Here is a 24,831-nt window from a genome sequence, read left to right as displayed (position 1 = left end):
GGAGTAAACAGTCGCTTGTCATCAACCCGGTCCTCGTCGTCATCGCCCTTAGACGCGGGGAATGTCGCCATTAGCTTCAACCCCTCTCTCCGGAGTTTGGGTTGGTTGCTCCCGCAGCCTCCATGGCTTGGTGTCTTTTTCTGCGGGGCGTCAGGATCAGCCTCGAAGTCGTTTCTCTCATCACGCTCGCAGATCTTCCTATCCTTGCATGCACGCCAGACGGCTTCGAAGCGTTTTTTCGGGTCTCGTATGCGCTGAGCATCGCGGAAGTCCGGCTTGCTCTGCATAAGAAGCGGCGTCAGCAAACTGAAAGCAAAACAAACCGATCTATCGTCCTATCAGGAACGACTAACATCATCTGACAGAACCTTCCCGCAGGTCGTGCACACGCTCTCAAGAACTTTCTTGATCTTGGTGATGAAACCTGGTTTGCCTGTTAGCGCTTTGCGCATCCTTTCTCCGACTCGGCGACGACTTACCGACATGGAAGACAGGCGTGGCAAGTTCTATGTGACCAAAATGACCTGGGCACTCTTGCATGTCTTCGCCACAAGTAGCGCAAGAGCGACCTCGATCGATGGAGCCGAGCTTCGGGTCATTTAAGCCCTTCGCACGGGGCAGCATCTTTTGCTCATCCTGGACGGAGATGTCAGTTGTTGGTTCCCTTCGCCTGGTGTTGCGCGAAGAGATGGCACTTACCATCGTCTCAGGATATTCGATGTGCTCCACACTGAAGCCCTTGATCTCCTCAGGCGAGAAAAGCCCAAACTGGATTTCTTGGATGGTGCGCAGCGGCGCGCTAGAGTGTTTGAAAATCAGGTTCGCCATTTTTGCGGTGTCAAATACTAGGTTGTCTTGATTCTATTGAGGCACACGACGTATGCTCGGTCGCGAGGCGGTCGACGCTGGAGACGATTTCACTGGCAACTCTTCGCCCAAGCACCCCAGACGCGATATTCGCCTCCTAAACCTTCCTGACCACCGAGTGTTCCCCTTCTGCTCCCTTTGTGCTTGCCAGAATCGATATCGAGTGAATGCGCTTGATAGTTGATGGTAGGGATGCGCCAAGTGCGCTGGCCGCACGGCGGCGAAGAAACCTCGAAGTGAAGCTTACGGGGGCGCGACGTGGATCCAGGCAGCCGCCCACCGATGGACTCGTGAAAAACCGTGAACTCTGCCGCTCTAAGGACAGAGAGATGGCTTCTCGAGACTCGACACCTGCAGACGCGATGCGGTCGCAGATGGAGTGTTGGTTGTCGGGTGGGTGGGTGGTTGTAAGAAGGTTGACGGTCGCGGAGATGTGACGGCCTCCTTGAACACAAGTGAACGCCTCGTTTCGACAAGGGTAGTGTAATAAAGGAAAGTAACGCTTAGTAAGCCAAGCTCTTGCCGCTGCTGGACTAGCGGAGTGCGAGTGAGCGCCTAGCGTTCCCGCTGAGCCGCGCCAAGCTTGGATCACGTGAACATGCTTCGTGAATTATCCCGCAGAGTCGCCCGTTGCGACGGATGCATCCACTGCCTTGGTCAAGCCTTACGTCCACCTCTCGGAAGATGCGTTGCTTGACCCATCACAGCTCATTCTGCCCCGTGTCGCCCAGGCTGTCAAGGCGCCATGAATCTGTCGCTGGTTGATCCCTTCATCCTTGCGCAGGACTGTCCTGAGACCTTGACTGGGAAACTCCGCAGCGGGTCCTCTTCGCAGATACGCTTCAACTACCGCGGCGACTTGCTTGCGTCCGGCAGGACCGATGGCATTATCTCCATATTCGACACCGAGACCTGCGGTGTCGCTCGCAAGCTGAGGGGCCACACTGCTGCGATAGCAACCCTTAGCTGGTCCAAGGACGGCCGCTACCTCCTCAGCGCAGGCTCCGACTGCAAGTGCGTCCTCTGGGATCTGCAGGACGGCTCCAGGCTCCGCACAGTCCGCTTCGAAGCGCTCATCTACACCGCTGAGCTGCACCCTTCGAACCACTTCCTCTTTGCCGTTAGCTTGCTTTCTGCCCCAGCTTTGCTCGTCGACGCCTCGGCCGAGATACCCAAGAAGCATGCGCTGCCTCTGAAGCTGCTGCAGCCAGGGAGGAGGGAAGAGGATGGATCCAAGAAGGCGGCGAAGCCCCACACGACGGCCGCTGCCTTCATCAACTCCGGCGACTACCTTCTCACAGCGACGTCTCAAGGGCGTTTGAACATCATCTCCACTGCCTCCTGTGAAGCTGTCCTGTCCTTTCAGCTCTCGAGCGCGCCGATTACAACCATGCGCCTGACGAACTCAGGTCGGGCCGTTGCGGTTAACTCCGCCGATCGTGTCGTGCGAACGCTTCACCTCCCAGACTTTTCGGATGAGAAGCTGGATGTTGGAAACTTGCGCTTGGAGGTGGAACACAAGTTTCAGGACGTCGTGAACAGACTACGCTGGAACTATGTGTCACTGTCTCCCACCGGCGAATATGTCACGGCAAGCACAGGTGACAATCACGACATCTACGTCTGGGAGAGGGGTCAAGGCAGCCTCGTCAAGATTTTAGAACATTCAAAGGAGGAGCTCTACACTGTAGAATGGCACCCAAACAAGCCCCTAATCGCAGCTGCGGGCTCAGAGAGTGGTCGGATTTACCTGTGGTCTATCGTCGCGCCTCAGCGTTGGTCTGCACTTGCGCCCGATTTCGTGGAAGTGGAGGAAAATGTGGAGTACATTGAGAGAGAGGACGAGTTTGATATCCAGCCGCTCGAAACCTTGCACAAGCGTCGGCTCGATGCTGAAGATGAAGACGTGGATGTGCTTACGGTTGAACCACCAAAGGCCGGAGGAAGCGAGTGGGAAGGTGCGTTCAAGATGCCGGTTCTTCTGGATATTGAGGACAGTGACAGCGAAGATGAGATTGAGGCAGTCGGAGCCGGACAATATCGAAGGAAGAGCCCCGGCAGAAACAAGGAATGGATGGAGGGAGGGAGTGGTGATGAGAAGAAAGTAAATGGCACTGCAAAAGCGAACGGGACGAAGAGGCGGCGGGGAGATTGATACGACTGGCGAGCGGGGTCTAGTCAGAAGTCGTATGTTAAGATACCCACAATTCCATTCAAATTCGGTTACTTTGCTACGAACATATACTAGTATTTTCCCGCTACAACGATGCATTTGCAACAAAACTTAACCCCTCTGGCGTACATTACAATTAGTTTAATATCACAGCCCAACCATAGCATTTCCACAAAGCGCATCGAACTCCCGATAAGGCCTGAGGGTTTTGTGGGCAAACTGCACCCCAGTGATATGTCTGGCGAGCAGGGTAGCTAGAAGTCGTCCTTATATTTGCTGCTCAGAGCAAACACATTTCACCTCTCTTGACGTAAACATCACTACCGAGCTAGGTATATCGCCTCTTACACATCATCCCCCACAGAACAGGTCAGCCATGTGAACGGCCCAGTAGGTCAGCAACTAGAGAAGAAGCTTCGCGCTCAAGGGACAGCTGAACGTGGAATTTGATCGCGCACGATACCGCCAATGTTGCAGCGCGATCCATCTGGTGGGCAGACTGTCAAACAAAGAACTTCCAAAGAGGACTCTACCTACCGGGTACGTGGAATTCATTGTCTTCAGTTATGTTGCAGGAAAAGAAGACGTTTGCCTCATCCGGTCGCAGACAAAGGCTTCAGTTGCTTTGCACAAGTCGACAGGGAGCCAGTGCTCGTTAAATCCAAATGGTAGAAAGAACACGGCTTACCGACGGTCGTTGACCCTAAGAAGACTTTGGTTCTGTCTCTCGTTAGACTCGCTTGAAACCATCCGACAGTGAAGTTTCCCCGCCGCTATGTCGCAAACAGAATGGCGAGCGTACTTGAAGCAGGAGAGGCCGGGGGTGAAGCGTGATCATCCGAATTGGAAAAACAGTATGCTCAGAGATACCGAAGTACCTCTTCAAAAGCGCAGTCGCTAATCACATTTATCAGACCAAATAGTGAAGCACATTGGGCGTGATTGGCAGAAGTTTAAGAAAAGTGATGGCTTTCAAAATTGGGCGAACACACAAAACAACCCTCCTCGGCCACAGCAAAATGCTCCACCTGCAGGAAATGCTGCGCTCCAGCCAGTGCCTCCACTACAGCTCAACGTTGCGCCTCCTCACAATCCTACGCCTCAGCAAGGCCCTCCGACGCAGGCCGGCCCTTCGACCCATCCAGCTCAGCAGCCGAATCTCCCCGCCACACCAACTGTACAACAAAGCATTCCGTTCGTTCCAGACTCAGACGATGAAGAATCCCCTGGGTTACCTGCCTTCATATACTCCGAACTGTTAAGGCAAGATCTCGACGGTGCGTTCCCATCTCCTGTATGAACCTTTGAACCCTTCTGGGCGCTGACTATAATCTGAATGTGCAGTGGAAGAGTTGGATCACACTGGCCGGCTTGACGCCGAAGATGCTGCTCGTTTAGATTGGATAGATGTAACCCCTACCAGGAGATTGGCATGGGCGGGTGGTGACGGAGATAGCCACATAAGGGTTGCGGCTCAAAAGCAACAAGAACGTGCCACAAGAGCAGCCGCAGCTGTCCTTAGGGAGCTCGGACAGCAGCAAGCTCGCGCATGGAAAGATAATGACGCCGCTTATACGGGAGCACAACGGGTCGCAAACGTATTCGCCGACTACAGTGCTCGGCTCGCTCGCGCAGAGAGGGCGAACGAGGCAGCAGGTCTTGGTAAGCACGAAGGCATCAGTCGAGAGCATGCCAACATTATGACTCGCATTGCTGGTGTTGGTAGATCGCTCCCAGGAGCGTGGGTGGCAGCCGATCTTGTGCGCAGCGAAGACGCGGAAGACAGGTACCTCGCTCGAGTCTTCGCAAAGTTGGACGAGAACGGTGACGTGGTGGGTGTAAGTAGAGGGTCTTGCTCTTGTCGCTCACTATCTTGTCTGATATTGTGAGCAGCGAACCGTCGTCAAAATCGTCCACGAAAACCTGCAAGCGGGCGTGACGCCCCCGGAGGTAGCCATCCATGAGCTTGTTTCCAATGCAGCTTCAGAAGCACGCTGCGGATACGTGTTGGGATTTCGCAGATTCGCTTTCCTCACTAACTTGAGTGGCTACTGGATGCAGTTGCCTTTCAGCCCTCACGGCGATCTTGGAAAGGTCTTAGATGAGTGAGTACGGGTCTATACTAAATTCCACGTCTTGTGCCAATAGACTCCGAATCCCGAGTGGGCCTCTCCTCAAGCATCGTTCCCTGCTTATGCCACCTTGTTCCTCTTCCTTTGATTGTCCAGACCGAAGTTACGTTGCAACATTCGGCTGACAAAGTAACAGTACACTCTCCGATCTTCCCGAACCATTTTTATGGTATGTTTTCAAAGCGATGACTGAAGCTTGCCTGATCCTCTATCAAGGCGGTCTCAACGAGCGCAGTGGCGGTGAGTGGGCGGGTGCCAAAGAGATTGTGCATGCCGACATAAAACTGGCGAATGTCTTCCTCGCCGCACCGCGACCAGAAGATTTCGAGGTGTACCCGACGCCGCAAATGGCCGATTTTGGTAGCGCCTTCATTACTGAGAAGGGAGATCCAAACAATCCTAATGATTATGTGGGTATTGGTACGCCCCTCTGCTGTGCACCAGTAAGTGGACCGACCCTACCAAAATTTCTGTGCCAGTTCGCCAGTTTTGCTTACTACTCTCGAAGGAGCAACTAGCGGATCGAGACTTGACCATGCCCCCTGCCTACGCCAATGAGCCCATTGACGATCCCGATTGGAACCGAGCACTCAAGTGGCCTGACCCGAATATCGACATCCAGCCACCTGAGAACCGGCAACTTCTATCATACACGAACGTATGGCAGGTCGGCCTGCTGATCTGGTCTCTCATGCACCGCCAGTTTGGGACTGGAGTGGCATTGGACTTCATCGCGAGAGACAAGCAGCAGCCGCCCAAGTCCACCCTGCGCTACAGCGGAAGCTACAGCGATCAGCTAGAATCGTTGGTATACGAGTGCCTAAACATGCAGCCCCGGCTCCGACCCAGCCTTCAAGAGCTGCGGACCCGGATTGAGAGAAACCTGGACGCCCTCCGTCTGCGGTATAACGACTGGGATTCTAAACCACAAGCCGGGACGCCTTGGAACGAACAGGACTTCGACAACAAGCTCCACTTCAGGGGCGACGTCTACTTCCCCGTTGGACAATCACCTCAATTACCCGAAGAAGTAGGAGAAGAAGACGGATGATCTAACGGATGTAATGCTTACAACTAGACACTGTCAGTTTCAAGATTTACTAGCATTCTCTGACATTCAAATGTGCTCGTTCAGCCGACGAATGGAAGTATTGACGTGCGTGCAACCGGATCACGCCGACGAGTTGAGACAGAGCCATTTCTCCTGGACGTCAAGACTCATATAAAGTATGAAATCTCTGCGGGCCATCCAGAACGCGCGACTACCCCATTAATCTGAGCGGAGCAGCAGCCGTTGGGCATCATGCGATTTCCACAGGTCTCTACGTGTAAGCGGAGGGTGCTGTATCTGAGAGTGGTTGGACTGGGACTGCAGTTACTTGCAGGAATCATCCGACGGCTCAAGACTAGAACTCCAGTGCACGTTGAGACCGTCGCTCATGCTGTTTACCTACATTGACTATGTCCAATACCAAGAAGCAAAATTCGCCAACCCAACCTATGCCTTCCAAATCCTCCTGACCGCCTCCGTGACACCAACATCGTTGGTCTCAAACTCGTACAAACCGACACCCACAAGCAACGTTGCCAATTTCAAACCCCACATGAACAGTTTACGCACGCCGGGCATACGATGGGTGGGAACGTAGTCGATGATGACCGACCTGTTTCCATACCGTCAGCCGCGGGATTGTCAGGTTCCAATGAATGCTACTTACTCAAAGCCGATGTGAGAGTGGATCAAGATGAGGGCGCAGAACGTAGCATCCATAAGCGGGTTCAGCGAGCCAGCGGCGAACGGCGCAATCGTTAGAGGAACGAGGCCGGCCGCCACAATTCTGCATCAACTGTCAATCCTGATGTTCCGACGACACAGAGCCCAACTCAATCGCACCTCTCGAATGTCCAGTGGTAGCTGCCGTGGGCGGGCGTCGGGTCAGGAACGGAGGCAGGGTCATTGACGGTTCCCTGGATGCGTTGGGGCAGTGGCGGAAGGATCATTCGACTGCCGGTCCCATGGAATGCCGCAATCCTCGCCGGCTTGGGCAGAGTGTCTTGTGCAAAGGCGGACTGTAGCGGCCGTCGGCTGGAGAGGGTGGATGATCTGAAGGCGGAGGATGCGACGGAGGAGGTGGAGAGCACGCGCCTGCTCGGGGCGACGAAAGCCTGGCGAAGCAGTGTAGGCCGGATGACGGATGCCATTGTGGTTGCGGGTGTAGAATGGCGGGCAGGATATATGACAGGACGTTGATGCTATCACTCGACTTGTCGCGCACCAACCGTCCCGCTTCCCGAGGTGTTTCGAGCTCCAGCCAACGAGAGGCGGCGGCAGAGTAAGCTTCACGTGACAATTCCAGTCTCAAATCCAATCCCTCCAACGACACATCTTGCTGTACCAGTCGAGCAAAGCTACCCCCCCAATCGTACCGCCATCCCGCCCATCTCTCTTCTCTCGCCTGCCATGGCTTCTCGGCGGCTCGCTCTCAACCTGCAGCAGAGCCTGCGCAACCGCACTGCGCTGAACGCCGTCAAGCAGCGCACCAGAGGACTCGCAACCCCCGTCAGCCATGGATCGAAAACGGAGTCCACGACGTTGAGCAATGGCTTCACGGTACGCTGGCTCAGCTGCAGCATACAGGACTTCGACTGATTATGGTGTTAGATTGCTACGGAACACTCGCCCTGGGCACAAACCTCGACGGTCGGTGTCTGGATTGACGCAGGAAGTCGCGCGGAGACGGACAGGACCAATGGCACAGCACACTTCCTGGAGCATCTTGCTTTCAAGGTAGGATGCCCGACAAGGCGTGTTCAGGAACGCCGCTAAGACTCTGCGCACACAGGGCACTCAGAAGCGGAACCAGCAGCAGCTGGAGCTGGAGATAGAAAACATGGGAGGCCATCTCAACGCATATACATCGGTACGGACAAGTACAGTCACGCCAGCATCGCGCTATACTGATGCTGCTTCAGCGCGAGAACACCGTCTACTACGCCAAGTCCTTCAACTCCGACGTCCCTGCCACCGTTGACATCCTCGCCGATATCCTTCAGAACTCGAAGCTCGAGAACTCGGCGATTGAGCGTGAGCGAGACGTCATCCTGCGAGAACAGGAGGAGGTAGACAAGCAGCTAGAGGAAGTCGTTTTCGACCATCTACACGCCACCGCCTTCCAGGGCCAGCCTCTAGGCCGCACAATCCTCGGCCCGAGGGAAAACATTCAATCCATCTCCAGGGATGATCTCGTGAGCTACATCGACAAGAACTACACGGCCGACCGCATGGTGCTTGTTGGCGCCGGTGGCGTCCCCCATCAGCAGCTCGTCGAGCTCGCGGAGAAGCACTTCGCGAACCTCAAAGATGAGCCGTCCACACAGCAGCAGTCCATCGAGGTTTCCGCACAGAAGACGAAGCCAGACTTCATCGGCTCCGAGGTCCGCATTCGAGATGATACCATGCCCACCGCCAACATCGCCATTGCAGTCGAGGGCGTCAGCTGGAAGGACCCGGACTACTTCACGGCTCTGGTCACTCAGGCTATTGTGGGCAACTGGGACCGGGCAATGGGCAGCTCACCCTACCTTGGCAGCAAGCTCAGCACGTTCGTCCACAACAATAACCTGGCGAACAGCTTCATGAGCTTTTCAACGAGCTACAGCGACACTGGGTAAACCCACCTCCCCTCTAAATATCACACGGGTTTTGTATGCGCGCTGACATCGTTCCTCACAGCCTCTGGGGTATCTACCTAGTAACAGACAACGTGACCCGTATTGACGACCTCGTCCACTTCACCCTCCGCGAATGGTCCCGTCTGTCCTACAACGTCACGGAGGCCGAAACCGAGCGCGCCAAAGCCCAGCTCAAGGCCTCGATCCTGCTCTCCCTCGACGGCACCACCGCCGTCGCCGAGGACATCGGCCGCCAAATCATCACGACGGGCAGGCGACTGAGCCCCGAGGAGGTTGAGCGGGTGGTGGGACAGGTGACGGAGAAGGACGTCATGGACTTTGCGCGGAGGAAGCTGTGGGACAGGGACGTTGCTATCAGCGCTGTGGGCCAGATCGAGGGTCTCCTGGATTACAACCGCGTGAGGAACGATATGGCTAGGAACTCGTCGTAGGGGAGGGAGTGTTGGAACGGGAATGGGAGGGGGGCGGGCTGCAGTGTAACTTTGTAGAGTGGGGATGTAACTTGTACACTTGGCCCTGATTGACGCTCTGTCAGTACCGTTTCTGGCACAGCTGGGTCCGCCGTCGTGTGTAGCGTGCAGAGAACTGGCTTAAGCGTGTGCATGACCCGCGAGTAGACTCTGTGATGTGCGGTGAGACCGTGTGGGAACTAGGGCGTTGCGTGAGCTTGAATTAACCGTTGACGGCCAGCAACACGTGGTTTTGGTGGAGTCAGACCGGCTGTGTTACCCGAGCAAGAACAGCACAGACAACGCTTGTGTGGTCTTGCCGGGCTCGGGGATAACCGTTTGGGAGAACTAGCGGTGCAAGGGAGACAAGGAGCATCTCCGGTGGTGACGGTAGAGCCGTTGCTCTCACATCACTTTGGACGAGATATTATGGCAGTTGTTGTTACACACGCGCACTCAAGAGGTGACAGAAACACCTGGGCAGCTTTCGAGCTGGCAAGAGGGTTGATTAATGGGAATCTCATCTCTCGGAGGATTCTGCCAAGACCTTCGAACTTCAATCTAGCAGAGTTAGCCGCGTGCAGAATCGCATCCGCGTGCTTGGCGTTGTTTTGGGTATCCAAGGTACCGTGAAGTTCGTTGCATCAGCGGCATGAGTTAATTAACCCAGCTCATCTTGACTCAACACAGCTTCCGCAAGTTGACGAAGATCACTCAAAGCCTTGGTGTTGTACCGCTGATCCCCGGACCCAACGGCCAACCACGGCTCTCGTTACTCCTGGTTTGCTTCGCCCCTGTCGCATCTCCCCACGTCACTGGGGCGCAGGGTCCTTGGTCTTTTCTCTGAACGCTCTGTTGATGCTCGCCGGGTCTGAGGATGTGTTGCCATGGACAGGAAACTCAGTCGAAAGGCCGCTCTTGGACGGTTCCCAGAGACGTCTTCCAATGCGTGCAAGCGGCCAACCGGGCAGCCGTGGTTCAGCTGGCGGTGGATGATTCAGGGTCTCTTGTCATACCACTCCTGCGGACTGCGTTGCGGAAACAACTCCTAGCGGTGCGAATCAGGCATCCCGATCCACTTAAGACATGATCAACGAGGCTCACTGCTGAGGCTGCCGAGCTGTGGGACCACCAGGCGGAGTTGCATCCTGAGTTGGGGGCTGGCAGTTCACCTTTTTCTCGAAATAGTCTCAGCGCCATCGTCATCCCACTCTTCCTGCCTTCTTCAGCCCCTCTTCGCTCAGCCTCCGGCCCTAACTAGTCAAGAAGCCGCATAACTAAGCTATCTAATCCCACCCTCAACTTTCTTACTAGCTCATGTAACGAAGCGTGGTTTCTGTCTGCAGCTCAGGCACGAAGGGGCCTACAGCCTTACAAGTAGCGCATCTATCCGCCTTCCAACTGGCAGCGGCGCATCGAGCATTGGTGTGGTCACGACACTGCTGCAGCTAGTAGACTACCGATACTCCATACTTCACCCCCCCGGAAACCTCTCCGCTATCTTTGAGCTCAGCTGAGCGCGTCGCTGTGAACACCACCGCTTCTACATCATGGCCTCGATACTACCAGAATCTACCGCCGCGTCCGCAATACCCGTTGTCGCCGAGCCTGCGGTCATCCCTCCCACACCTACACTAGGTGCTCAGCTTGACGACACAAGTCCACCCTCCTCATCCTCCTCCTCTATAAGCAGCGACGACGGTGTGAAACGATCGAATCGACTCTCGAGACCTCCAATGGGTAGTCGCATGTCAAGCGGAACGATCATAATAGCCAGCACCAGCGCCGTTGTCGAGATGCGGGAAGGAGACGAGGACTACGACGAGAACGACGCGCGGACGATGAGTCCACGGCGAAGTAGTGAGGAGATTGAGAGGATGGGCCAGGACGCGCGACAGGCGATGATAGAGTGCGTCTCCTCGCGTCAAGAATTAAGCCAAGGTCGTACGCTGACATGTCTTCTAGACAAGCAAAACAACTGCAAGCGAGCCTCCTCGAGATTGTGGATCGCGTCGAATCTGTCAGGTCCGAGCACGAGAAATTGGAGGGCGGGAATCGGTTTCTGCAATCGTACGTCACGTGCTGCCGCTGGGGATCTCCCATGCCATTTCCACTTATCCAAGCGGTAAAACTGACCAGCCATTAGATATATCGGCGAGCTGATGCAGACGAGCAAAATCGCATTCGCCGGAGCCGCGAACAAGAAAGGCAAAGGCCGAAGTACGAAGTAATTGGGTCCTTCACTGTCGCCTCAGCTTCACATCAGTGTTCCACCGCACCAGAGAATTTCGTCGACCGCTGGACACACAAAGCATACAGAAATGAACTCACGATCAGCATGCGCATGCTTTACGGCCTTCAATAACGACCGCTCGCCCCCAATACCCGCTCTGATCAGCAACACTACATCGTCAATTCCGGCATACCAAGGCGTGCATTTGCTTTCGCATTGATTTCCTGGTATGCATTTGGGGCTTAGCGGGCGCCATTGTCAATTCGATTTTTGCATCACTGGGTCCGCTCGATCCTCGGATCACCGGCTCACATGGTCAGCCCCACCATATTTTCTTCCTCATGCAACTCAAGCCTCTGGGGGGTCGGTGATGATACCACCTTCTTACATGACCGGCGTTTTTCAAGCCTTGGATATCCCCAAGGCGGTGTAATTGGGTGATGGAAAAGAGCCTCGGATCAGCCCCAAAGGAAGGGCTTGTGCAGGCATCAAGGTCTTGTTTTAGGCTTGTGCAGGCATCAAGGTCTTGTTTTAGCAACGACCTTTTCGACTGTGCCTCGCCAGGTAGCGCGAGGGGTGGGAAAAATGTATCTTTGACAAAAATTGCTCAGAGGTTTACCATAGCGATAAATCTAGCACCGCTGTGCTTCGAGTTAGCGGCCTGTTGGAGCATAATGGCTACACAGCCCGTGACTTGTGTGCGATGTCAGTGACCTACTTCATAAGTAATAGCTAGTCTCTGGGTCGAAATCGTCCTCGCCGGTCCGCTGATTCAGAGGCGACTATGGCCATGAATCAGAGTTGACGTTTCTTGGTCGCCTAGATCTGCACGACAAATTAAGCCGCTAGTTTTGTCAGGGAGCACATCCGCTACTAAGAGCGTTCCAGAATGGCTGAGATTGAGACTACGAAACGGTAGTACGCAGGACGATCGGGTCCTCTGCTGACCGCGTCTACGATGACAGTCTTGTATTGGGCCTTCCGAAGTTATACGGCTTTCCAATTGCGCCTCAGCACTGGAAGTGTCTCAAGACATCGAGACGTCAAGTCTGAAATTCTTTTATGTCGAATATCAAGGGTCCATTGCTCATGTAGTTGAATACTGTAGATTATGTTTAGCCACTCGCAACTACAGAGGGTTGCAGTCTCACAAGAACAAGCCAGCCGCATACTGCTTTTGGTGACTTTCCAGCTCTCAAAGCTCGCGTCTGCCCTCAGTCGACGGCTCCAGACCGCAAAACCCAGAGACCCGTTGCCACCCCTTCAAGCGCTCGCCTCAACCCAGGTGTACTCGGAGCTCGCGCTCTGCATCATCGACGCCGACCCTTCCTCCCGTCCCGCCCCATGACTCTCAGCCACCTCATGCTCCAGACTGGCATGGCTAAGCGCCAACGTCCCCGAGGACTCATCGCCACCCCCCTCAGCACCCGCAACCGCATCAGCACTGTCCGCCTCAACCCCCGCCTCCGTCTCAGTCTCAGGCGCAGCCCGCAGCAGCTTCGGCTCGAGCAGCTCCCCAAACTCAACCTCCACGAAGCCCGCATCTTCCCCATCGCCGTCCTCGTCGGAGTCGGCAGGCATCTCGAACCGATCGTACAGCCGCCTGCCTTTCGCGTCGTATCGAACCTTGTTCGCCTTCTGGGGCCGATCCCTGCTTGCCAGGCTCAGGTGCAGGACACCCGTGCCGAAAACCTCGGTCACGGTCGCGGTGCGGTGGGCCGAGATGACGGGGGCCCAGTTCGTCGACTGCGAGACTTCGAGCTGTTTGAAGACGATGAGGGCGCCCGGTTTGAGGTGGGACTCTTGTAGTGGAGCGAGGGCAGAAATATCGGCTGGGAGTGGTGGGATGTTTTCGGTGGATCTGTCGGCGGATCCCTGAGTAGATGCTGCGACGGCGATGTCTTGTTTGAGTTGTGATTCGATTGGGTCGGCGGGGTCGTCGTCATAATTGAGATGGATGGAGTCATCATAGTTGAGGCGCGCGGGATCGGCTTCTTCCTCTGCGTCTTCGTAGTAGTAATCCACGTCCCCATTGTTGTCAGCGTAGTCGGCTGTGCCATCGCCCTGATAGGCTTTCTGGTATTCAGCAGCCATCTTTCGCTTACGCTTCCTTTTGTTGTAGGGCTGTTGTGGCTGCTTCTTGCTATACTGGTCCCAGTACTGCTCAAACGGGAACGGAGGCGCTGACAGTTCCTCCACATCATCGTCCCAGCACTCGACTGCTGAGAGCTTGATCTTGCTCTTCCAGGCGTCGGGATCCGTGGACAGCTCCGGCTGCGGCTCATTCACAGGTTCTTCTGCCTGGGCGCCAGCCTTCACGCTGGCCCGAGGCTTGGCAACTGCCATTAGCTTTTCCCGTGTTTTCACTTCATCTTCCTTAGTCTTCGGGTTGCGGAGTCCCAGAGATCCGAACAGCAGCCGTCGTGAACTACCGATATCAAGGCGTGCACGTTTCTTGGCAGGGCCATCATCTGTCGTGGCGCTTGCGGCGCCAGCAATGGCTTCTGAGGTGGCGGCAGTCTGTGCCGTAGGTGGAGTATCTTTTTCCATCACTCTCTTGGTAGCAGGTCTAGGTTGTTCGCTGAACGACTCGTTGTTAGATGTGCTATGATCCTTGGTCGTCGGTTGCGAGCTTTTCACAGCCGCAGCGGTGAAGGATTCGTGTGCCGCCGAGACTCGGATACTTTCGGTTTTGCGACGCTTACCTTCATTTGCTGTGGTTTCCTGAAACAAGGTAACGTCGACACCGCCCGTTTTGAGGGCTTCCAATAGTGCTTCTCGCTCCTGCTGGAAGTCGACGTCTACATTACTTGCGGCAGCTGTAGCCTGTTGTGAATCATGCTGTGGAGATGCTTCGCTAGAAGTATTTGCTGTAGGCTCATCCTCCTGACCGGCTCTCCAGTCCCGCAAATCTTGTAACTTCGCAGTCGGGGGTAGGACACCCTGAGCTTTGAGTAATCTTAGCTTCTTAGAGTCTGCCTGTCTGCGATTTTTCCTAGCCCTGGAGGCTTGCTTGGTCAGCGTTTCTGCGTATAGCTTTTCCCGTGTTTCCGGCGGCTTGGGAGTGCTCCGCTCATCCCCGATATCCGTAGCCTGCTGCTGTTGTGGCTCTGGAATTGCTTCCTCCAAATCATCCGGGGTAGATTCGCCGGTGGGCCCATCTTCCCATTCTCGTAGCTCTCTGAAAGTAGCATTAGCAGCGAGCACACCCTGGCTTTTGAGGCGGCGTAGCTTCTGGGTGTCTCGTCTTCTTTTGTTTCTTTCCTGTGTGCTTCTCTGCCCTTGGTAAGGAGGCACTGGCTGTGGGGTTCCACCTGCTGGAGCTGGAGGAACTTTAGAGATGCTTGGGTTCTTGGAGGATATTTCTTCCGGCTCGGAATCGGAGCTATCGTCGTCCGAGGATGATTGAGTCGAATCGGACGAGTCTTCGGAACTCGAATGTTCGGACCTATCAGGCTCATCTTCGTCGACCGCGGAGCTAATCTCATTAGTGCTGTGAGATGTGTCTGACTCCAAGGCCGCATCCGCTTCGCTGCCGTGGGAAGCTTCGTCAGAGAGCTCCTCGAAATCTTCATCGTCCTCATCCTCAGAGCCAGACGATAGCGAGATCAAAGCCTGTCCGTTCTGATCTTGGACAACCGGATTAAATGACACACTCCTCCTCTTTCTCGATACTTGTGGCTCTGATCCCGATTCCGCATAGCCTTGTTCGGGTACGAAGTCTTCGTCCTCCTCGCTGTCATCTTCGGGCTCGTAGTCCTCGTGTTGGTAGGGAACAAGCTGTCCTGTTTGTCTCCACGGGACGTGATCTGAATCATCGCCCTCGTATTCGAGGCGTCTGCGTTTGCGTGGTGGGATGTGAACAGCTGGCCGATCAGGCCGTCGTAGGTGAGGTCTGCCAAAGGGTATGCCGTCAATGAGGTGCTGGCCGCTTGATGAGATTTGGTAGCGCCCAGACAGTGTTCTCGCGCGTACTTCTGCAGTCTGTAAAGGGCGTATGCTAGCAAAGCTGTCAGAGAAGTGTACAGCCAAGGTCTTAGGGCGTAAGCTGGCCAACTCACGTCACAACGTCTTCGTCCTTGATAACCTGTCCGAGCTGGGAGAAGTGGAGGCATTCGAAACCGTTGACCTGGACAACATAATCCTCTAGGCCCCAGTCCTCTGACTCTAGCGGGATTATGTCGTTAATCTGCTCGAGCAGCTGCGAAATGGTGGAAATAGCTTGAGCTTGGTCATCTCGAATGGCCCACAGCACCTCCGCTGTTGGCAGGCCGTGCCGTTGGATGCTTAGCCGTAGCCTCATGGTGATATATCGAACAGCATATGGAGCTTGTTGAGCTCCAGTTTAGCTCCCGGATAGTGAACATTTAGATGAATGTCAGAAACCACGCCGGAGAGGTCCCGATGTCTTGGCATCCCCTCCGGTTGTCATCACGTCCAGCTTGAGGCTCTAAACGGAATGAAAGTTGTCTTAAGCCTTCGCTAAACTCGGCTCTTAGCTTTGCAGGTTTTAGTCATCATGTTGTGCTTTCTATGTGGCGTTCCCATCTCTCATACGTTGGCAATAGAGTGGGGTGTCATACTGAGACCATCAATAAGTAAAGAGCTCCGACGCCAGCTCGAGCTCTTAGGAGTTCGGCACACCCTGAAAACTCCACGGCCGTTCCAGTAAGTGATGGCGTAGTCGCACTCTGGCTCTCTGTGGCAATCGCAGCCCGAACAGCTGCGATCCCTCACTCTTGATCGCACCAAACCCCCTCCTTCCCAATGTGCTCTCCGCACCTCCGTTCTTCGGATTCACACCCCACTCAACAGGTACTCCACCGCCCCCTGCACACTCCCCCCACTCCGCCTCAGCGCCTGCACATTCCGCTCAAACTCATAAAACCCCATGTCGTTGAGCTGCCGCAGCTGCTCAGCGTACCGCTCCTCCGGGGGCCTGTTGTCTGGCGGCTGTGGTGGTCCTAGATCACCCGTTCCGAATCCCCCATATGGATTGGCAGCGCCAGCACCACCGAAGAGGCCTGCGAACGGGTTTGCCGCGTTGCCTGCTCCTGCGCCGCCGAAGCCGCCGCCCGCACCACCCATTCCCTGGGCTAACGCCATGGCTTGGCGCATCATGTCTGGGTTCTGCATCATATTCTGCGCCATTTGCTGGAAGGGGTTCTGTTGGCCTTGACCTTGACCTAGGCCCTGGTCTGCTGCGCCAGGTGCACCACCCCCAGCGCCGCCGAAGAGATTAGCAAACGGGTTCGGCGCGTTCTGGCCTTGTTGGTCCGCTCCAGCCGCCGGTGTGCCTTGGCCAGCCGAAGCGGCGGGCGGCGGCGAAGTTGCTGGCGTTACGCCCGGCGCGGGCTGCTGGCCGCCGAACAGCGCAGCGAAGGGATTCGGGCCGAGATTGCCGGCAAAGGGGTTCGGTGGTGGCGGCGATGTCGGGCCCGTCGTGTTAGGCTGGTTCGGTGTCGCTGTCGTGCCTTGGCCTGTCGTGGTCGCCGTCGTATCCGTGACGCCAGGTGCTGGGAATGCTGCTTGTCCGCCGAAGCCTCCTAACCCCCCGCCTCCGCTGCCGCCCATGGCCCGCTGCATCTGTAGCTGCATCCGTAGCATCTCCGGGCTGAACATCATACGCCGCATCTCGGGATTCTGAAGAATGTGCTGCATCATGGGGTTGTCGCGGATCATGGGGTTTTGGCGCATCATGTCGATGACCTGGGGGTTGTTCATCGCTTCGTTCATGAGGGTTGCGAACTGTGGGTTCTCCATCATTTCAAGCATGTTTTCTGCGGTTGGTGGCGGGCCCATCTGCAAGTTCGTGTCAGTAAAGCTAGTCCTTGACGAGGTCGCAGGACAGGTTAAGAACGCTTACCCCGCCGTCTGGGCCAAACATGTCCATGCCTGGCAGACCGTGAAAGCCGGCATACCGCGCGCCAGTGAGCCCAGCTAGGGGATTGTTCCCTGTTCCGGCGGCAATGTTGGTCGGTACGTTGGCCGCCGGATTGGGTGCGCCGCCCGTCGTTGAGGTCGAAGTCGAACTCTGGCTTGCAGGATTCTGTCGTGCATTGCTGGCTGCGCCCTTGACAAGATGTACCGTGTTTCCCTCTTTTATCTTGACGTTGGCCAGCGTATCGTGGTCCTTGAGCACTCGGCCGGAGTATATCAGCCGTTGCCGCTCCGCCGGTATGTCAGCATATTCTGAGGTGGAGAGCTTGTTCTTGAGGTCGGCGACAGTCGTGCTAGGGGGCAGGGTGAGGACGTATTTGGCATCGCTGGAGGATTTGACGTTGAAAGTGATCTGGGGCTCTTCGGTATCACCAGCTGGTGCGTCCGCCATAGTGACGGATCGGTGGAGAGTGCCGCTTGGAGAAGGTGTCCGATCGAGCTGGCGGCTGTTCTTCTGTCTCTGCTATGTTGTGTTTTGCCGGAAGGAATAGACTCCTGCTTCGGGTGACTATAGGCAGTCACAACGAGACATGGAGGTGGCTGTGGTTGATGTGCACCGACATGGAAGCCAACAGAAGCGACAGCATGACACCCCGGGCTTGGTTCCTGTCTTGCGGCCTTACAGCCTTACACAGCCTCGTGTCAAGCCTCAATTAAGATGCCTCGGCCTGATGCCCCGCATAACCGTCGGCTTCTGAAGCTCCAGGGTCTAAGCATGGGGAAGATAAGGATAGCTTGCGCGCCTATGACCTCTTGTAAATATTTGATCTAGAGGGAACCATTGACTGTTACTCTACTAAACACCTGCCCATCCATTACTCCACACAGTCAAACAGATCCCTGAGCCTAGCACGAATCGTCCAATCCGCAAGAGTTACACCAACCTCAAGATGCGCGGCATACAAGTCTCCGCCTACGTAAAGGTTCGTCAAAGTCCATATCTCCCCGATTTGCGCGCCAGCAAGCTAACAACAGCTACTCCAGGGCCCTCACGAGCTCAAAGTAACCGACCTCCCCGACCCAACCCCAAAGCCCCACGAATACCTTATCGCCATCCACGCAACCGCAACAAACTTCTTCGACCTCCTCCAGATCCGTGGTAAATACCAGCACCAGCCGCAGCTGCCCTGGATATCCGGCTCCGAGTTCTCCGGCGTGGTTCTTTCGGCCCCGGCCGCGCTTCCCAACGGCAATCGCCCGAAGTACCAGGTTGGAGATAAAGTGTTCGGAGCCAGCCAGGGCGGATATGCGACGAAGGTGTGTGCGCCGGAGGAGAGGTTGAGGCCGGTACCGAGAGGATGGAGCTACTTTGACGCGGCCGGATTGTTTGTCACGGCGCCGACGAGCTGGGCGGGATTGGTCACGAGGGCCGGGTGTAAGAAGGGTAGGTCACATACGCTCTCTCCCTTTTCCTCTCCCCTACCCTACATCGAGGAGCCGGCTTCGCAGCTGCAGCTGACACTAACCCAGGCGACTACGTCCTCATCCACGCTGCCGCCGGAGGTGTCGGTCTCGCAGCCGTCCAGATCGCCAAAGCGCTCGGCGCGACCGTCATCGCGACCGCAGGCACAGAGCATAAGCTCTCCGTTGCGCAGTCCTACGGCGCTGACCACATCATCGACTACCGGCAAAAGGACTGGCCCGAGCGCGTCAAGGCCCTGACGCCCAACGGCCGCGGCGTCGACATCGTGTACGACCCTGTCGGCCTGGTTGCGCAGTCCATGAAGTGCGCGGCGTGGAATGCGCGGTTGCTTGTCATTGGATTTGCGGCGGGAGATATCGAGAAGGTGGCTACAAACAGAATCCTTCTGAAGAATGTGTCTGTGGTGGGACTGCACTGGGGGATGTATGCGACTATGGAGCCGGAGAGGGTGGATGAGGTGTGGGAGGAGCTGTTCAAGCTCTTCGAAAGGGGCCAGTTTAGGGGGACGTGCTTTACAGATGAGGAGTTTGTGGGCTTGGAGAGCGTGCCGAGAGCATTAGAGAAGCTGGGTGGAAGGGAGACATGGGGAAAGGTGGTCGTCAAGGTACCGCAAGAGGGAGCAAGCAAGATCTAGGAAGAGCTGAATACGGATCTTGGACTACAAACAGAGTGCCATTCCCTTAACGGAAATGTACAATGAACCAAACCTCTAGGTTTTTCGCAGCTCACGGTCTTAACGTAAAACGTTGAAAGAAAAAGCGCCTGCTAGATGCAAACCTTTTCCTAAGTCTCACGAGTCCCATATGCGTTCTGCATGGGTTTGACGAGTGAGAAGCTCTTCATTGCGCTGAGCCCTCGCCGAAGTCGGCTACATCCTGCCCTTAGAAGGGTCACAGTAGCGAACGTGCCGCAGAAGCCCTCAAGTACAAGGTTTGAGGCAATCTATTCCTGCCACACTGTCATAAAAATTCACGAGGACTACCAAGCCTCGCGCATCTTCCGACGCTGATTTCCAGCCGTGGTCTTTCTGTTGGAAACGTCCACTCCCTGGGCCCTCGCCCAATCGATGGCGTCCGACGTGGTGTCAAGAGAATTGTCTACGCACAGGTATTCAAGCCGGCCCTTCAGCTGTTCGACAATACCTTTAACGGCAACACCGGTGATGCGTGTCCATGTTAGACTTAGTCGCTTGAGGTTGGGGAATAAGGCTGCTCAAGATTAGTCGAGGAAGGCAACAACAACCGGATGTTACGGAAAAGGACTTACTGGGTAGTGATAAGGCCAGCTCATCCCGGACGCATGGCGCTTCCATCAAATCTAAATGTTCCAACTGAAGGAACCTTGGATTCTGCAGCATGTATCGGAGGTTTCCTTGAGTGTGGCTTCCAAGCTCGTGAAGCAATAGCTTCTTGATAGGCGCGTGGGAACTGATATCGACATCTACATTACCATTTTCATCGTTGCCATTGGACAAAAGGCCGGTGAGCATCTGTTCCACATGAGGGCCGCATCTGCTGACGGAGAGCTCAACCACATTCGGCACTGGCAACGTGTGTCCATGAATGGAGGGATCCGCCGGAGGACCACTGACAGCAATCTTCTTGAGAGAAATTGGAATTCGGCGGAAATGTTCGTAGGCCGTGTCGGACAGATCAAGCGATTTCAGCTGGAGTGTTCCAAGGTCGATCACGTTGTAGGCAGTGCACTTCTTCCAGCTGATCAAGCTCAGTTCCTCAAGATTCGGCATTCGTTTGACGAGTTCTCCCTACACGAAAGGTCAGCCTGCCCCGTAAGCGCCCACTGGACGGGTACATCGACCATCGACCCGCTGAGTATCTCGGAGACTATATTGCGAACACGTGAATACGCCTCATTGAATAACATCTGTCATGTGATATGATGACGAAACTGCTGCAGTAGCCAGAGCTTTTGAGTGCTAGTTCCAAGCCGTAGCAGCAGCCTTCTCGACGGGAAAGCGTACTCACCAAGCATAACGTCGCAATGTCCTGTACACCGGCCGCAACTAATCTGAGCGCTTGGAGGTTCGGCAGGTCCACTCCCCAGGGAGCTATCCGGTCGCGCGCACGTACGGAGCAGAACTCCGCGTGTTGAAGAGAGGTTCGGCTCCGAAGTACTTGCGCGACCTGATGTAGCGTGAGCCGTACGCTCGCGTCCAGTTTCAGTATCTTCAGTCGAGGTGCACACGTCAGAGGAACAAGTATGGAACCGCCCTCTGGGCCGTTCCAGACTTCGAGTTCTTGAAGGTGCCTGCAGACGGTGGTAAGATGCATCAGTGTATCAGCTCCGCCGCCCGGAAGGCGATTAAGAATTGCACGGCGGATTTTGCCATTCGACCTCCGGATGCACTCGCGGACGAATCTAGGTTTCACAGCTCTGCGAGCGTGCGAAAGGTCCAGTGTAGTCCATAGAGCTTGATTGGTGGTGAGGAACTTGAACCATCGATTAGAGACGCGGAGACAGTTGCTGAGCTTTTGATCAGCATTCATTGCCTTTAATAAAAACAACATGAGTATCCCTTACACCATTTCTCTGAACGTGAGATAGTTCATGACTATCTCGACAAGCTCAGGGGGCAAAATTGTCCATGGATCAATGGCCTTTGGAGGGGAAATTTTCTCACTCAGTTTGTCATGCATGCCTTGGAGCAACTATTCAGTTCCATGTTAGTGATTTGCGCCGCTCTCCTGGCCTGGAAGCTTCGTCGGGTGTTGGTACGCCCCATGTAGCCTGCACGGTTTCCTTGCAGAGTCTGTTCCATGGTTCCGAAAAAGCATCCCGCAGCTGTCAGCGTGAGAGCGGACACTTACCTTGTAGCTTTTGTCACTGGTAGGAACGTTGCGAAGGCCATACTCATAGATTCGAAGTGCGACATCCGGTTTCTGCATTCTCTGAAGAACCTTCCCAGAGCGCAGATATCCCTTCGAACGGTCAGCTGTGGATTAGATGCCACGACGAGGAGGAGCACGGCTTACCCGCACGTCCTTCTTTCCGAGCTGAATCATGCGCTTCCCGTCAAGCAGCGCAGCCTCGAGATTCTCCAGCTTCTCAAACGTAGCGGCTCGATTGTCCATCAGGTCTACTTCGGGGTTGTCCGACGCATCGATACCCTCCGTGAATGCATCCAGTGCTTTTTGATATTCCTTGAAACCATAATATCTCTTGCCAAGCTCTTGCAACTCGTTAGGTGTCATCGTCGTGGCCATGGTGCTTGAACTCCACTCATACACACACTTGATGGTTTGAAAGTAGGTACCGTGACGCGTGAGGACAGGTGACGCGACACGCGCCGTCCTGTGAAAGTACGCGCCGCAAGCAAACGGTGAGGACAATTCTTTGCTCTATCTCGATTGCTGGTCTGAATTTTGAGTTGAACAAGTAGGAGATGCTTTCTACTTATGTATCCGTGCGAAGTCAGAAGTGGCCGCGTGAAGTACCCTGGCAGGTACTTACCGTGAGTTGAGTGAAGTGCATTGGTGAAGCGGCCAAGCGACATGATTGGTCGGCGCGACCACCACGAAATCGCCGACGGGTGAAGCTCTTGCGACTCCCAGAACCGAATACCTGCAGGATTCCACCCTGGACATCTGTGCTATTACACGATATGGCCAGTATTGACGACCTCTTCAAGAAACCAACCCTGCCCAGCAAGCGCAAGCTCGAAGCACCGGATCGCCTCGATCCAACTCAGGCATACAAATCGGCAAAGCTCACAGCCAACGGGGATACCAAAGGCAAACGCCATGCCACGATCGAAGACGAGGATGGCGACGATACTGAAGCTGGGCCTTCGCTCCCTCCGGAAGACGGCGAGGAATACGGTGCCGACGACGACGAGGACGGCAGATTCTTTGGCGGCGGCGTAGATCAGGGCACCGCAGACGCGCTGGACTACCTCGACACACGAGACACCGAACAACCCTACGTGGCCGAGAAGATAGACTCAGCATGGTTGCGGAAACTGGCGCTTAATTTCGAGAAGAGGATATCCAAGAACGCGGAGCTGCGCGCAAAATACGAGGATGATCCGCAAAAGTTTATGGGATCAGAGGCGGATCTGGATGCAGATGTCAAGGCATTGTCGATCTTGTCGGAACACCCGGAGCTGTACGAGGAGTTTGCGAGGTTGGGATCTGTCGACTCGCTGGTCTCACTGCTGTCACATGAGAATACGGACATCGCGATAGATGTGATTGAGATTATCAGCGAGCTCACGGACGAAGATGTCAATGCGGAGCAAGCGCAGTGGGATGGACTTGTGGACGCGCTCCTCAAAGCGGACCTTCTGTCTCTACTACTCTCGAATCTTTCTCGCTTCGACGAGAGCAACGACGCGGACCGGAGCGGCGTCTACCACTCGCTCGCCGTTCTCGAGAACCTTGCATCCCAATCTACAACGTCCACAAAGGTTGGGCAAGAGCCTAAGCTTCTGGAATGGCTACTGGGCCGCGCCAAAGCCAAAGAGCAACCAGTATCTCAGAACAAACAGTACGCCGCCGAGATCCTCGCTATACTCCTTCAATCCTCACCAGCCAACCGCACACGGCTTACGTCAGCCGAGTTGAACGGCGTGGATACACTACTCCAGCTCTTAGCGCCATACCGTAAGCGCGACCCACCGAAAGACTCGGATGAAGAAGAGTTTGTTGAGAATATCTTCGATGCCCTGACATGCTTGGTCGACGAAGACACCGGAGCAGGCAAAGCCGCCTTTGTCGAAGCCGAAGGCGTGGAACTAGCGCTCATAATGCTGCGGGAAGGCAAGATGAGCAAAACACGTGCGTTGCGCTTGCTTGATCATGCATACAGTGGGCGTTTCGGTGCGGCTGTGTGTGAGAAGCTTGTTGAAGCCGCGGGTCTGAAGACGGTGTTCGGTATGTTCATGAAGAAGCAGGACGCTGCTGCGACGGAGCACCTGCTGGGAATCTTCGCCTCACTGCTGCGGTCACTACCTGGCGGCAGTCCTGCGAGGATACGGACGCTGGCAAAGTTCGTTGAGAAAGACTACGAGAAGCTGGCGAAGGCTGTGCAGCTGCGTCGTGACTATAGCACGAAAGTTCGAGCTGTTGATCAGCAGACCAAGGAGGAGCGTGTGTCACTGAGTCAAGAGGAGCAAGAGGACAGAGCGGACGAGTGGTTCTCCCGTCGACTCGACGCAGGGCTGTTCTGTCTGCAAACAATTGATGTTATCCTGGCTTGGTTGGTTGCCGAAGATGACGGTGCCAAGAAGAAGATAATGGACATGCTCGCTGAACGAGATGAAGGTCTGGCAGACCTCCGTTCCACGCTGCAGGAGCAATTGGATGGTATCGAAGAGCCCAAAGAGAATGAAAGGGGCGACACCGAAGAGGGTATGCTTAAGGACATGTTGGGTACTCTGATTGGTTTCCTAGTTCCTTAGAAGGGGGTCTCGCATCTTCGAGGAACTGAGGAGTCAACAGCCGACTTGTATCACACGTATTGGCGCATTTATATACACACCGCAGAAGTGCCGCATGAGATCCTTCTCGCATTGAACCGGCATTGATTACCCAGGTCAGCCGTCACAGACTTTCTGACGCGGATGCCGCCGCCTCATGCCGCATCCTTCATAGGGTTGTGTTGTCCATCCGTCGTAAATACATGACTGGCTTTTTGACCCGTGCTCGGCGGATCTATCAACCGGCACTTTTTTTCAAGCTTTTGATCAGCTTCCAGGCACGCTAGCGGAAATCCTTCACCAACCAGGAGATCGCTCGGGGGCATTTTGCTCTGTAAACCGAGCACGGGCAGCTGCCGTGGAGGTTAAATTAACGTTCGGCCCGACCGCCAAGCTTGCTGGTCTGAAAAAGCGTGTGCACTTAACGTATGCGGTTTCTATGACTTCTCTCGAGGTTCTACCTGCTCATAGGGTCAAGTTTCGT

The 24,831-nt window shown here is 55.2% G+C and overlaps 11 protein-coding genes across 11 annotated transcripts; 6 read left to right on the top strand and 5 right to left on the bottom strand.

The window, feature by feature from the left end:
- Nucleotides 1–26: 26 nt before the first annotated feature.
- Nucleotides 27–828, bottom strand: W97_06480 (uncharacterized protein; the record flags this gene model as incomplete). Its single annotated transcript, XM_007784354.1, has 4 exons — nucleotides 27–281; nucleotides 354–424; nucleotides 480–636; nucleotides 700–828. Coding segments are annotated over 4 exons (612 nt in total), but the record flags the coding sequence as incomplete, so codon positions are not given.
- A 784-nt stretch (nucleotides 829–1,612) lies between these two features.
- W97_06479 (uncharacterized protein) lies at nucleotides 1,613–3,022 on the top strand (the record flags this gene model as incomplete). The annotated part of the gene is made up of 1 exon (XM_007784353.1): nucleotides 1,613–3,022. One exon carries the CDS (start codon nucleotides 1,613–1,615, stop codon nucleotides 3,020–3,022), a length of 1,410 nt encoding a protein of 469 aa, XP_007782543.1.
- A 793-nt stretch (nucleotides 3,023–3,815) lies between these two features.
- Nucleotides 3,816–6,223, top strand: W97_06478 (serine/threonine protein kinase; the record flags this gene model as incomplete). Its single annotated transcript, XM_007784352.1, has 6 exons — nucleotides 3,816–3,894; nucleotides 3,955–4,317; nucleotides 4,385–4,878; nucleotides 4,934–5,145; nucleotides 5,309–5,615; nucleotides 5,681–6,223. The coding sequence occupies 6 exons, from the start codon at nucleotides 3,816–3,818 to the stop codon at nucleotides 6,221–6,223; spliced, it is 1,998 nt and encodes a 665-aa protein (XP_007782542.1).
- A 447-nt stretch (nucleotides 6,224–6,670) lies between these two features.
- W97_06477 (uncharacterized protein) lies at nucleotides 6,671–7,374 on the bottom strand (the record flags this gene model as incomplete). Its single annotated transcript, XM_007784351.1, has 3 exons — nucleotides 6,671–6,836; nucleotides 6,891–7,010; nucleotides 7,067–7,374. The coding sequence occupies 3 exons, from the start codon at nucleotides 7,372–7,374 to the stop codon at nucleotides 6,671–6,673; spliced, it is 594 nt and encodes a 197-aa protein (XP_007782541.1).
- Nucleotides 7,375–7,633: 259 nt separating this feature from the next.
- Nucleotides 7,634–9,296, top strand: W97_06476 (mitochondrial-processing peptidase subunit beta; the record flags this gene model as incomplete). Its single annotated transcript, XM_007784350.1, has 5 exons — nucleotides 7,634–7,783; nucleotides 7,835–7,960; nucleotides 8,016–8,093; nucleotides 8,146–8,840; nucleotides 8,906–9,296. 5 exons carry the CDS (start codon nucleotides 7,634–7,636, stop codon nucleotides 9,294–9,296), a joined length of 1,440 nt encoding a protein of 479 aa, XP_007782540.1.
- A 1,568-nt stretch (nucleotides 9,297–10,864) lies between these two features.
- On the top strand, nucleotides 10,865–11,545 carry W97_06475 (uncharacterized protein; the record flags this gene model as incomplete). The annotated part of the gene is made up of 3 exons (XM_007784349.1): nucleotides 10,865–11,223; nucleotides 11,280–11,384; nucleotides 11,461–11,545. The coding sequence occupies 3 exons, from the start codon at nucleotides 10,865–10,867 to the stop codon at nucleotides 11,543–11,545; spliced, it is 549 nt and encodes a 182-aa protein (XP_007782539.1).
- A 1,265-nt stretch (nucleotides 11,546–12,810) lies between these two features.
- Nucleotides 12,811–15,850, bottom strand: W97_06474 (uncharacterized protein; the record flags this gene model as incomplete). The annotated part of the gene is made up of 2 exons (XM_007784348.1): nucleotides 12,811–15,547; nucleotides 15,609–15,850. 2 exons carry the CDS (start codon nucleotides 15,848–15,850, stop codon nucleotides 12,811–12,813), a joined length of 2,979 nt encoding a protein of 992 aa, XP_007782538.1.
- A 494-nt stretch (nucleotides 15,851–16,344) lies between these two features.
- On the bottom strand, nucleotides 16,345–17,878 carry W97_06473 (uncharacterized protein; the record flags this gene model as incomplete). Its single annotated transcript, XM_007784347.1, has 2 exons — nucleotides 16,345–17,349; nucleotides 17,414–17,878. 2 exons carry the CDS (start codon nucleotides 17,876–17,878, stop codon nucleotides 16,345–16,347), a joined length of 1,470 nt encoding a protein of 489 aa, XP_007782537.1.
- A 499-nt stretch (nucleotides 17,879–18,377) lies between these two features.
- W97_06472 (NADPH2:quinone reductase) lies at nucleotides 18,378–19,544 on the top strand (the record flags this gene model as incomplete). Its single annotated transcript, XM_007784346.1, has 3 exons — nucleotides 18,378–18,410; nucleotides 18,472–18,871; nucleotides 18,943–19,544. The coding sequence occupies 3 exons, from the start codon at nucleotides 18,378–18,380 to the stop codon at nucleotides 19,542–19,544; spliced, it is 1,035 nt and encodes a 344-aa protein (XP_007782536.1).
- Nucleotides 19,545–19,888: 344 nt separating this feature from the next.
- Nucleotides 19,889–22,134, bottom strand: W97_06471 (uncharacterized protein; the record flags this gene model as incomplete). Its single annotated transcript, XM_007784345.1, has 6 exons — nucleotides 19,889–20,118; nucleotides 20,177–20,675; nucleotides 20,896–21,394; nucleotides 21,452–21,579; nucleotides 21,739–21,849; nucleotides 21,904–22,134. 6 exons carry the CDS (start codon nucleotides 22,132–22,134, stop codon nucleotides 19,889–19,891), a joined length of 1,698 nt encoding a protein of 565 aa, XP_007782535.1.
- A 398-nt stretch (nucleotides 22,135–22,532) lies between these two features.
- W97_06470 (uncharacterized protein) lies at nucleotides 22,533–24,329 on the top strand (the record flags this gene model as incomplete). The annotated part of the gene is made up of 1 exon (XM_007784344.1): nucleotides 22,533–24,329. The coding sequence occupies one exon, from the start codon at nucleotides 22,533–22,535 to the stop codon at nucleotides 24,327–24,329; it is 1,797 nt and encodes a 598-aa protein (XP_007782534.1).
- Nucleotides 24,330–24,831: the final 502 nt, after the last annotated feature.

This window comes from Coniosporium apollinis (assembly GCF_000281105.1).
Source record: "Coniosporium apollinis CBS 100218 chromosome Unknown supercont1.32, whole genome shotgun sequence".
NCBI classification, from domain to species: Eukaryota; Fungi; Ascomycota; class Dothideomycetes; genus Coniosporium; species Coniosporium apollinis.
Note: the sequence above shows the minus strand (reverse complement) of the source record. Positions and strands in the feature narration are given on the sequence as shown.